Source organism: Symphodus melops (genome assembly GCF_947650265.1).
Source record: "Symphodus melops genome assembly, chromosome: 6".
Taxonomy (NCBI): domain Eukaryota; kingdom Metazoa; phylum Chordata; class Actinopteri; order Labriformes; family Labridae; genus Symphodus; species Symphodus melops.
Window position 1 is genome coordinate 20,662,079 of NC_136696.1, and position 12,586 is coordinate 20,674,664.

At 38.8% G+C, this 12,586-nt stretch overlaps 2 protein-coding genes across 2 annotated transcripts; one reads left to right on the top strand and one right to left on the bottom strand.

Moving 5' to 3' along the window:
* Nucleotides 1–558: 558 nt before the first annotated feature.
* scamp5a (secretory carrier membrane protein 5a) lies at nucleotides 559–7,737 on the bottom strand. Its single transcript, XM_079346445.1, has 7 exons — nucleotides 7,484–7,737; nucleotides 6,516–6,596; nucleotides 6,232–6,351; nucleotides 5,487–5,643; nucleotides 5,291–5,392; nucleotides 4,383–4,500; nucleotides 559–3,766 (listed from the first exon to the last, which is right to left on the bottom strand). Exons 2-7 carry the CDS (start codon nucleotides 6,520–6,522, stop codon nucleotides 3,578–3,580), a joined length of 693 nt encoding a protein of 230 aa, XP_079202571.1. The 5' UTR covers nucleotides 6,523–6,596; nucleotides 7,484–7,737; the 3' UTR covers nucleotides 559–3,577.
* A 791-nt stretch (nucleotides 7,738–8,528) lies between these two features.
* parp16 (poly (ADP-ribose) polymerase family, member 16) lies at nucleotides 8,529–12,363 on the top strand. Its single transcript, XM_079347143.1, has 7 exons — nucleotides 8,529–8,628; nucleotides 9,113–9,309; nucleotides 9,837–9,974; nucleotides 10,069–10,275; nucleotides 10,465–10,636; nucleotides 10,719–10,863; nucleotides 11,409–12,363. Exons 2-7 carry the CDS (start codon nucleotides 9,121–9,123, stop codon nucleotides 11,542–11,544), a joined length of 987 nt encoding a protein of 328 aa, XP_079203269.1. The 5' UTR covers nucleotides 8,529–8,628; nucleotides 9,113–9,120; the 3' UTR covers nucleotides 11,545–12,363.
* The last annotated feature ends 223 nt before the right edge of the window (nucleotides 12,364–12,586 follow it).

A 12,586-nucleotide genomic window follows, 5' to 3' on the forward strand; every position in this document is an offset into this window, starting at 1 on the left:
ATGTGCTTAAATAAAAGTCAGGGATAATGTGAGGTCCTCAGTGGGTTTTAACTTTCACTTAGGGATAGGGAGGCAATTTATAGACTGCACCTTACATATACAGTATATAATACCAAAACAAAAAGACAAGACCTTTTCAATGTGGCATCAATTTCAACATTCTGGGGTCATAAAAAGCTGTTGTCAGTATGTCATTCCCAGTTTGGAGATAACCTTATTGTATCCAGATTTAATAACTGTTTGAGCATTAATTTGTACTTCAAAAATAAAAATAAAAACACCCGCACATTGCTAAGTGGGTGCTGGATCCATAAATGAAAGGGTGGAGAAAGTATACAAGCTCTGCACAGCAATAAGCTCTCGTCTGCTAACTTGAATTATTCCTTAACATCTCACATTTTGGTAAAGATATTTAAGAATTTGCAGCATACGTTTATTTTGTCACAGTATTTTTTTCAAACTTAAAAATGCAAGGTTCTTCTACATCTACGCCAATGTTAAAATTGGCTTGTGTGTATAGAAGCTCTGTATGCAGACACTACAAATGACAACACAGGATGCAACAAGAACTGTTTAATATCTATAAGGGTAAGACCAAATAATACAAAAGTAATACACAAAAATGTGTTCCTCATTGGCCTCGCTCGTGGAGACGGCTTCCTTTCATTCATCTTGTAAGAGCAAGTTTTTACTAAATGCGTTTATCCATGGCTAATATTTACCTCACCTCAAGTAATAATATATTTATATCTAGTTATGATATAGTACATGATGATACATATCGAACAATATACAGTACATGTGGGAACAATAGGTGCAGTAATGGAAAAGCTTTGATACAGCAACATGGAATGACGTGTCTGCTACATGATAACTATACAGCTGTCATTTCAATCATCACATTTACTGTGCTGTATGTACATCATAATGGACTGATCCAGAATTCACCAGAGACCATGTCTCACTACACACAGAGAAAAGTAGCGCTTTAGTTCATGTTGTGCATCCTCTTTACTTCATTTATACTGATCTGCTAAACTTTGTGCATGAACTAACAGATGAACATGTGAAGGGTTCAGTTTACAGGGTTTCACTCTGTATGTGCATCTGCTGGTGAAAATGATTACGTATACTGGTGGTGTCCAACTGTATAGACCCCCTTAACCCTTGTATCCATACACGTTCTTGACTCGCTTGTCTCGTGAGAACGGTCAGTTTGTGGTTGTTTTCTTCAGATCTTGACTTCTTTAGCTTGAGTTGTGAAACAGACATAGGCTTGCAGTACCTTACCTCATCAGAGTGGCAGCATGGCAAGTCGTAGTCTGGCCTAATACAGTGACCACATTACTGGTTTGTTGTTTTTCTAGATCGCAGGATAATTGTGCCGTTATCGTGAGAAAACAAGCGTTGTTAGCTCAAAATAAAGAAAGCCATTCACCTGTTATAGGAGGAAAACCTCAAGAGAACAACTTAAAAAAAAAGTCCAGATCTCAAGAAAACAACTGAGATGAACTCGATATTATGGGAAAAGGGAGGACATCAAATGTATGAATGCATGTCCACTTAGGGCGCCTGTAGTCCAAATGTAAAAAAAGCCCATTTTCACTTTTAACTTTGGGGTCTTTATGTTTATATTTGAAGCCTGTACAACAGGAACCCACTCTTTCATAAATCTACCGTTTCATATATTCATCCTAGTATTGCTGCACTGTGATTTCATGTGAATTTAGTTTGAATTGATGTCAGCAGGTAACCAAGTGCAAACATGAATTTAAACTTTTCAAAATTATACCAAAAAAAAATTTGTTTTCCCACAGCCATGGAAAGATACGACTTCAAACTCACTCACACATCATCCAAAATACACACGACAAAAAGACAACAACTGAAAGAGTCAAAACAACAAACGGCTTACATTAAATACCACATCATCACAATCGGACAAGACGACTCACAGGTTTGGGAATAACGAGCATTCAGACACTTCACATTTGTTTCAAGTCTAATACTGTTTGTTATCACCATCTACTGAATGTAGAAGACGTTTTCAGACAAAATCTTTCACTGAAATTGATATGACACCATCTCCAGCCTCACAAGGGCTACACACAAATACTCTCCCCTTCAGTTTCACTTTAAAAAAAGAAACTGGCTTGTTTTTTTAATATAAATATCATATTACAGCTACTCAGAATTACACCAACAGCCACAAAAATGACACCAAGGCCTGAAATCCAGAGCTCCAGAAGCCAGTAGTCATTTAAGCATTAACATGTAGAGTTACGTGGGAGAATTTGCCAAATGAGGGAAACATCCATCACTTCATACAACGCTATGACCACCTACAACAATGACTAGTATGATTTACTGTAAGTCCTGCATTTGTTTTGGTTTCCTATCATTTTTTACAGGTTACAACATTAAATCAATAAATTGGAATGTTTAATCCAATAAACTACGATCCTAAATACTGCATGTGCTTCATTTTAAACATGTAATATTGTTTTGTTTTTTTTAACTTAATTTGACCTGATAAAACATAATCAGTGTGTCCGACAGTGATAAAAAGGAGACAAAGGCCCAAAGTTTTGACATTGTATGGGCTTCACATTTAAAACCAGTGATTTAACATCTTTCCTGAGCGTGTAAAAATGTTGACTTGAACTGACTCAGAGCAACTTCTCAAAAAAAAAAGGGAAAAAAAAGGGAAAGACGTGGTCACAATGTGTGCCGTGAACAAATATGTTATTTATGATTTGAATGTTTTAAATCACAGAATCTGAGTTGGGGGGGTTCATTTAGTAAATTATATCTGCTTTGTGGATTGCAGATTCTGTTGATGAGATATCTGACTAGCTCAAAAGTCATGTTTACATAAAAACTAAGAAATACATTTTTACCAGCCTACTATGGATAACAAGCTTCATATTAATTATACAGAGACAAAATGGATTATTCATTATCTCATCTAACTCTGCAGGAAGCAAACTACCAAATTGTCCAAACTCTTAAACATTTCATTTAACATGAAATATCTAATTCAACTTTCATGTACATTTTGCATGAAGTACTTGAAGGAATGAATTCTAGACAGATGCAGTTCATCAATGGAGTGGCAGTTTTTAGTGTTTGGTAATCCTTGAAGGCGAATGGGACAATGGAACTACTAAAGCCCATGTATAAACAATTAACTCCAATTTAACAATGCTTTAATAGAGGAACAGAAGTCACTCTGTTTGAACCACAGATGCCTGCCTGAATTAACTAAAGAGGCTCAGGGTTCTGGTTTTAGAAATATTCTGGGTCTCCATTTTAAAGCAATCCACACACTGACCAGCTGGAACTGATCAGCACAAAATACAACAGCTTTATAATTACTTTCTGTTGATTTATGAGCTGACTAAAATAATAAACTCCCACACCCTACAGAATAAAATAAAGTACACTTTCACCAAAACATGACATTGTTCTGTTTGAATTGTACAATGAAATAATGAAGGGCACCTAATTCGGAGTTGTTTTGTTAATTGATCCCTTTTTATCTCTCCCACACTGTGGCCCAGCCCCCTCCTCTGTCCTACATTGGGTCATCATAGTTGTAGGTGGGAGCTGCCGAGTACTGGTTCTGCTGCACGGCTCCCTGCGCAGCACCCATTGCCGCCTGCTGGGCGGCCTGCTGGACGTGGGGGTTCTTCCAGGCCCCGGTGGTCCATTCCTCCTGGGCTTTACCCAGACTGCCACCACTACCACGGTAGAAATTATGCACCTAAAAGAAGTCCAAAAACGCATTTCATCAATGGGATTTGGGAAGAAAACATTGAACTAAACTCAAAAATAATAATTCCTTGCTAGAAAGTATGAAACAAGGATGAAAATGCAACGTTTTTTAAATAAAAGTTAATTTAGCATATTAGCTGTAGTCAGTGCTAACATTAGCAAGCTAGGTTAATTAGCCTAGTTTGCTCTGTTCATAATTAAGCTGGAATAAAAAAGGACTAGAGCAAAGTTTCTATAACAGCTGGTCGGTGGAAAGTCAAGAAAAGCCACAAAGTTCTGATATTCTCTGGTCAGTTGCGCAACATGGACCTAACATGTCAGCAAACAATACCAAGTACCAGTAGTTAAAATAGCTTAGAAGCAATTTCTACATATGTTGAAGACAGAAATAACCGATATATATAATGTATACAAAACATAAAAAAGCAGTACGGTTGGTATTTCCTTAACTAAAAGTGAAGATATTCAACATTAGTTCAAACCTCTAAATTTAATCTTGATTTCAATGACATGAAGTCAACAAAGTGTTTGTTTGACTGGGAAACAGTACTACTCTACAAAATCTATATATAGTTTTTACTGAAGTAGAAATCCCTTTTGGTTACCTTTGTGAGGGCGATAAAGGAGAGTACAGACACGGCAGTAAACATGATGGTGGGAATCAGCATGACCACAGCTGAGCCAACGTTGGTGCTGAAGAATGTGATCGTAGCCAGCCAGCCGCTAATGGGACAAAAAACAATCATTTATGCACTTTTTGGTGCTCAATAATCAGTAGCTCCATTGTCTTCAAGTAATTCATTAATTCATGTTGGTTTTAGGCAGCACTTAAGTCCTAAGATGAATGAGACAGATGCATGCTGATGCAGTTCAGGTACCTAAAAAACCCTGAATATCTGTAATTTGCATCTTAGCTCAAACTTCTCTTCAGAATCATAACCCATTGACATTTAAACACATTTGTAGATATAGTGTCATTAACTTTTACAAAAATAGCGTTCTTTCTTTATAACTCTGTATGTTTATCCACAAGCACATTTTATGTCCAAACGTGTTTTTAATTTGGGGCCAGATGACAAAACACATACAAGACTGTGGAGTGCACAGTTATGCCAGTATTATGTGAAAAATGTCATAGTGAAAAGACTTAACAAACTGCTGATGAGAGGTAAGATGGGAAACAGTTTTAGGACTGTTGTGAAAGGTGTTTTTCATCCATATTAAACTGCCAGACAGAACTAACCCTTTAGAGAAACATGTAGTAAATAATTTTAAACAAGACACAAAGAGCACATTTTCATTTAACAGATGGATATAAACTATGTAAACTATGTGCATTGCAGTCTCGTGATATCAACCCAGCTAAACTTTATTAAACCATTATCAAAATATAAATATTTTTGTTTAAGATTTAAAAAACGGTATTGTCTATCAGATAGAAACAGAATTTGTTAAATACTTCAATATCCAACATGAATGAGTGTTTTGATAACTCTCTGTTCATATTTCTTACCACACTCCCCAGCCTGGAATGCCAATAGTCTGGATAATGCTGATCACCACCTGAGCCATGAAGACGAAGAAGAACGCCATGAAGTTGAAGGAGCTGTCCGTTCTGCACAGAGAGAATAAAGCATGTCAGAAGTGATGTCATCGAGCAGGACAGCAGGTACCTGTGTTGAGTAGTGCTCTGAGTGGTAGCAGCTCACTTAAAGGCCTTGTAGATGGGCCTGAACCAGCACACGTAGGAACAGGGGGTGAAGAGGATGAGCCAGATGAAGGCCATGCCAAAGTTGGTCGCTCCGCCACCACCACACATCCACGCTAGACAGCCAATCAAATTGACAGCCAGTGTTGCACTATGCACTGTCACCGTCATCACAGAGAGAGAGAGAGAGAGAGAGAGAGAGAGAGGATGAACAAGACATGAAAGACTGAAGACAAAAACCTGTTTGGCAAATGTCCCACAGGATGCATTACTCATAACTCAGCAGGACTGAATCACCAGGAATCTCTGCATCTACACAATCATATTTTCAGTCCTATTTTACAGCCACAGTAAATCTATATCGACTGGAGCTACGATTTACTAAACCCACACAGCACACAGTTTCTACCCTACAATTACTAAACATTATGAGAAGACTGAACTACATGTCAGCAGACTTACATTCTTGTTTTCAAATTGAAGAACCTACATATGAATCAAATAAATCACATCATATCACACAATATTGGAAACGATTCATAAAAATGTACAAGAACACTCAGGCGGTGAAACCTGTCAGTCTGGCTAGGTTGTTAGGCTTTCATAATGTTTTGGGTGAAAACAAAGAGACATAGAAGGGAAAACAACTGAGGTGGTGCAATGGTTAATGCTGACACTTGAGATATAGTAAAAGATGGAGTACATGAGAGAGAAAAAAGGCAAACTTTTACAGCATGTGCACTCACAGATCCATAAGTAGTAGAGCCTCTTGCACATGGTGCGGAACTGGTCTGGGATCTCGTTGAAGTCTTGGTAAAAACATGGCTTGAGGGGGATGAATCGAGGCAGGGGAGGGAAGTTGTTTTCTAGGACACAAGGACACAGTTCACCACAGCTGCCCACAAACCAAGTTCATGCAGAAATCAAGTCAAGACAGCTGCATGGAGGATTACAATCTAGCTTTTGTAAATAGGTTGATGTTGCATTAACAGCCAGCTCTGTGCATGGACTTTGAGATAGGGAAGCTCACCTGCCATGTTACCCGCTCAGTATTTCCTTCTGCTAGCAAAGAGGCACACAGACTTCGATCTCAGCTGCCTTTAACACCAAACTGCAGAGAATGAAACAGCTGTTTTAATGAAGTGCAACATCACTCTAACAATGCTCTCCTTTTAGGCAACAGGCCACCATCCTTCATAGGCCTCCCCCTGGATGCATGCACCTACACTGGGGAAAAAAGGCTTTGAACACCTACAATTTATGGTTTGATTATCTCCTGCTGTAGGCACACCTTATTTGTGGAGCATGCATTAAAGTGACAGAGATAAAAATGCTTTTGACCGCATAGAGGCGTTGTGGGAGAACATGAGCTGTGGCCTGGACGCCATTCCTAACATCTATAACCTATGAACACGATATAGGCGTGTAGGCCTACATAGTCTATATACATAACTATGCATATCTAATAGAAAAATCTGTTAAACCCCCCCTTAAGCTTTACCAGTTTCCATAATCATTTGTCTGAGTTCCACATTTCAACGCAGATCATGGTGGTTGTATGCTATGGCTCTGAAGGGCATCTTTCTGCCACAAAATGAAGCAATCGCCGCATAGAAATACAGATATATCCTGGTCGATTTCATTAATTTTAATCCTAGAGTTTTCTTTAATGTGTGTTTCTGTCGGTGGATCACAGTGATGTTGCAGTAGGACACAGTAGTGCATCGTGATCACAGCGATGGAGAAGCGTCCTTCAGCTTGTGCGACACCACACGGTGCATCGCTGCTCCTTGTTCTTCTTCTTCTTCTTCTACATCATCCGGATTGACGGCAGGCGGGTCAAACCCAAACTCCTCGCATTGCAAAAACCCACCCGAGTGCAGAGAGATTTCATGGTTTCACGGAAAACAGAATCCGATTTACGTCAATACATATCCCCCCTTATCTATTCGGATGGTTTTAAGCGTTGATGATAGTGCAATGATTTAAATGTCTCACCTCCTTTTATGGTCCAACAATGTCACTAGAATCCTTCCGTTCGTTTAAATAGCATCCTCTGGATTAATCGGCATTAAAACACATAGGATGAAAGAGCCAGATTAGGCGCCGTGCACACACAAATATGTTATTCTTGAAACGATGGGATGAAATGGTTGAGAGTAAGAGGCGGTCACGTGACGTCAGGTCTTTTCTTTACGCACATACCCTCCTCCCCTCCCCTGTTGGTTTTACCCGCCCGGGCAGGACCCGGACCCAGCACCAAAAAAACAAAAAACACTTGATTTGTTGCTGACCTGAATAAACCAATCAGGAATTAGGAATATTGTCTCAAGCCCCGCCTTCCCATGATACTTTCCACAGTGCTGAAAATCAGAGGAGGCAAACAAATAAACAGATGAAGAAGAGTCTGCAGCTGGAACAGGATGCATTCATGAATAAGAATGACATTTTATGCAGACTACTTTTTGACAATGTTTTCAGCCCAAACAATAAATAAAGGTAGGCCTTTGTAATTTTCAATTTCAACTCCCACTCAAAAAATTTATTAACATGTATTAATGTTTAAAAAAAGGTGCACAATTTGTTAATTACCCTTTACTGGAGACACTTATGAGTTCACATCTCAGTATTTCCCACAAACTTGAAGTCAATGACACATTACATTGTCTGAACTCTAGTATCTTATGTGGTTTGATTTTTCCTGTCACTTTAGTATTAAATAGGTATTTCTAAAATGAGATTATCACATGTCCATCATTATCTGCAAATGTCTCCCCGCTTACGAAGCTAGGCAAAGGGAAGCTAAATGTTTAGTAAGTGCTTGTTTCTAAGTGTCTGCATTAGAAATAATGCTTTTGACTCTTGCACCTGTCAGCCTATCTGAGGTTCTGTGTGATCTGTTTCTGTTTCTCTGGAGATTAAATTAGTAGACTATGATGAGCGAAACCTAAAAGTAGCCCTCCGGTACCACTTTAACAAAGCACTACAGTACTATTTTTTCTTTCGACAATGTTTGGAATTTCCACGTTGCGTTAAAGAGCGTAAGTTTCATAATTTCGACATTTTTTGGGCACCTGAACGCAGCAGTGCCTTGGGTTAACATTAGCTGTTCCTGCGGTGCTATGAGTTGAGGAAGACTGAAGGTAAACGCAATAATTAGGATTTAAAACCAGTGTCTTTCGAGTTAAATAGGTCTATATGCAACCGGGGAGTAGCTCTGATATTATTCAACATCCCACACATTTATGACAATGCTGCATTTTTCACCCACAGACACACATGAGCAGCTCTTCACTTGTTGTAGCTCAGTTTGTGTTAGCTGAGGCAGCTAGCTCCCTCATACTCTGCCCTGCATGTTAACAGCGAGCTAACTTAATACAGGAACTGAACTGTAACATTAGCTATATCATGCAAGGTGTGCAGCAGAGGGGAAAAGAAAACAATGAAATATATTGAAGTTGTTGTTTTGATGCTTGCAAAAAAAGTTACAGCTGATAAATCTTAAATCTTAAACTAAAGTGACTTAATTCTAAACATTGAAAGGTGGCAATACTTCTTGGGTCTCTTGTTGTTTTTATTTTAATCTAGGCTAATTCTTCTGTGCTATCTTCTGGCCCGTGTGTACAGTGCTGGGAATGCAGCCCCCGCTCCCACCTGAGGCAGTCCGAGAGCTGGTGTGCTCCTGTCTGCACAGAGACCCTGTAGCTGCAGACCTTCGCTGCAGCCTGTTTGTTGCTGCTGCACAGAACTACAAGAAGGACTCTCTCCTCAGACCATTTCCTCCAAGATATTTAAGTGGAGACAACAAAGATTTTGAGGAGCTGGTAAAAAAAAAAAAAAAAAAACCACACACATTTTTACGCACAGAAGTCATTTAACTTGAGTAATGGCTTTATTTCAGGTTTTAGAGGTTTACACCTGGGTTCGTGTGAACTACATGAACGCCATTAGCATTGTGGTGGGATAACACACACTTGGTGGCAGTATTGTGCCGTTACAAGTAGAAATGTGTCCAGAAAAACATAATCAGCCTGCAAGACAATGATGTAAATATTTATATCAAGCTGAACATTTCTGTTTGAAATATGTCTTGAACATGGAAATGTAGACTGTAAAAGGTGAGGTTATAACTCAGTTTAGGGGAGTAAAAGAAGACGAGGCATACCAAGGATATGTTCTGTCTTACTAGATAGATAGATAGATAGATAGATAGATAGATAGATAGATAGATAGATAGATAGATACTTTATTGATCCTGAGGGAATTTCAAGTTTTTAATTTACTGTTGTCTTCTGTCTTACTTCTGTCAATATACAAATGCAAAAATTCCTTTTCTTTTTTTCTTCTCAAGCTGGCTGATGTGAACTCTCTGCCTGGGGTGAGAGAGTTGGTGAGACTACGACCCAGAGAGGGAGATCATCATCTGGCTTTAACACACTGGATTCTCTCTTCAAAGAGCTTTGCTGTGAAGACCCTGCAGAAAGATGAGGTGCATGACTTCAAGAAAAATTACTTTACAAAAGAAAAAGTTTTTTATCTGTTGCTTATTTTTTCACATGGTGTCTCTTTTTCTTCTCTATCAGTATGGCAAACTGTGTAACCTGACAGAAAATGACGGGATCTCTGCTCCTGCACCAGACTTCTTGTTTGAGCTCGAGTACTGTGATCAGAGGAACGCCAGGTTCGAGAAGACGAGGGCCGGCAGAGACGTCTTCTATGCATTCCACGGGAGCCGACTGGAGAACTTTCACTCTATCATTCACAACGGGCTGCACTGTCATCTTAACAAGGTTCGCTCAGCAATCAGTGTTTCACCTTCTTTTGAGAAGTGCATTACTCTGTAATTGTGCGGGACGCCATAGAGATGAAGTAGAGAGATGCATAAAGAATGAAGTGAAGGTAACCTTGAATTATTGGCTCTGCTCGAACCAACAAAAACTATATTGTGTTTGGTGTCTTTTTCTGCATGTTGTTTGTAGAACTCAGTGTTCGGAGAGGGGACCTACCTCACCAGTGACCTCAGCATGGCCGTGCTCTACAGTCCTCACAGCAGTGGCTGGAGAGAAAGTCTTCTGGGTCCACTGCTCAGCTGTGTGGCCTTGTGTGAAGTCATTGATCACCCAGATGTGAAGTGCCAGGTGAAGAAAAAAGGTGAGTTAACTGTGGGATCCACATTTTTTTATTGATTTATGTATTTTTTTTATCTATAAATGCCAATCCCTTCTCATTTCAGATTCTGAAATCATTGACCGTCAGCGCTCTAGAGCAAAGAACAGTGAAGGAGGAGAAGTCCCGCAGAAGTACTTTGTAGTAACCAACAATCAGCTTTTGCGTGTAAAATACCTGCTGGTTTACTCTCAGAGGAGGGACCTGTCCAGGTAAGGTTGTGTCATAGTTTGTTTTGCGTAAAGGGTGTTACGGTTTTTTTTTTAATTTATGAACTACATTAGACCTAAAAATATTTGGCTTGTAAATACCAGACACTCTCATTTGAGACATCTGGAAATGTAACCTCTAGCTCAGAAACCCTGGAAACATACAACGGTAATGTTGAGAGAGTTTAAACTTGCATGTACACGATCTCTATGCACACAGGCGGCTGCAGCTCTGTTTGCTTTTTGATTCACACAGGTGGTTGTAGTCCCATCACATGAGGCAGACAGGTTTTCCTGACAGCTGCAAATTGCAAGAGCTCCATGAATTAGTTGCAGAAAAATGTTGTTATAAATGAGGTGGTGGGATTTATTCGATGAGAATGAAGGACCTCAACTGAACACTTGAGAGAGAGAGAAAAAAAAAAAAAAAAAAAAAAAAATATATATATATATATATATGCCCTGTGTTTTTCTGTAAACAAAATAAGCGAGTAAGATTGGGTTCGTGTCAACAAACCAAAAGTCCTGTTTATGTTTTTCCTCTTCAGACATTCCCGCAGCACCTCCTGGCTCCTCAGACATCATTTTGCCATCATGATGAGTCTCTACCTGCTGCTGCTCATATTCATCGGTGCCTTTAACTCCACCGCCTTCGTATCCTTTTGGAACAGATTATTCAGGTGACAAGATAGGAGGACAGACGGCCTGGATGTTTCTTCTCCTCAGTGCCTTCCTGTTCAGAGACTGACTGGAGGCCTGACTGAAGTTTAATGCACCTTTAGACTGTTTTCTCTCTACAATCATATGTTTCTTTCTTTGTTCAAATAACTATAATTACTGTTATTTCTTTTTAATCAGCAGCTATTCTTCAATGTATTAATTTGGTTGAAATGGGAATTAAGACACTGTTCAAAGTTCCATCTGTAAATTGTATGATTTAGTAAACATCCTGATTTGTAGCTCAGCTCTGTTGCTGTGTGGTTTCAGTCCCCCGAGGTCACAGTCTCACACCCAAAGAACTTCACAGTCAACTGTTGGAATCCGATCTTTTCTGATTTGAGGTAGCAACTTATTCTTCTGATTCAAGTGCTTCTCAATCACAGTACGCTTCAATAATGTCCCCAATGCAAATTAGGGCTGATACTGTTTTTCTTATTTTAAATGAATTTTTCTGAATATTTTCATTAACGGTTTGGTTAAAAAAAAAAAAAATGAAAAAAAGTAAAGTGATGTCATCAGATTAAGTTTGTCTAAATAAAAAAAAAAAGGCTACTCTAAAAACTGTTGAAGAAAAGTAGCTCAAACATTGAACTTTCTTTATGAGACAAAAAGAACATTTATGACAAAGAATCCTGAAATGATTCATGAAAAGCTTCCTTGAATTTAACACCTCAATTTATTTAGAAAAAAACAAATTAGTTCAATTTTAAATGTTTACTTTTACAAGGGTAATAAATAAAACTGTACGGTTTGAATAAAGAAATGAACAACTCGCTAATCTAAGCTGTGTTTACGTTCAGTGTTTAAACAGATGGATCACACAACAGATCACCTTGAGAATAAGTTCATGTGTATTCCTTTATGTCACTGCAGCAGGAAAGGATGTGAGACAAGAAGGAAATCCTTGAAGGCAACACATTCAGAACATTAGTGTGCAGGGTTTGATTGATGTCACAAATTAGACTTTTTAACCTGAAATATACGCTGATTTGATTTAGTCTTGTTG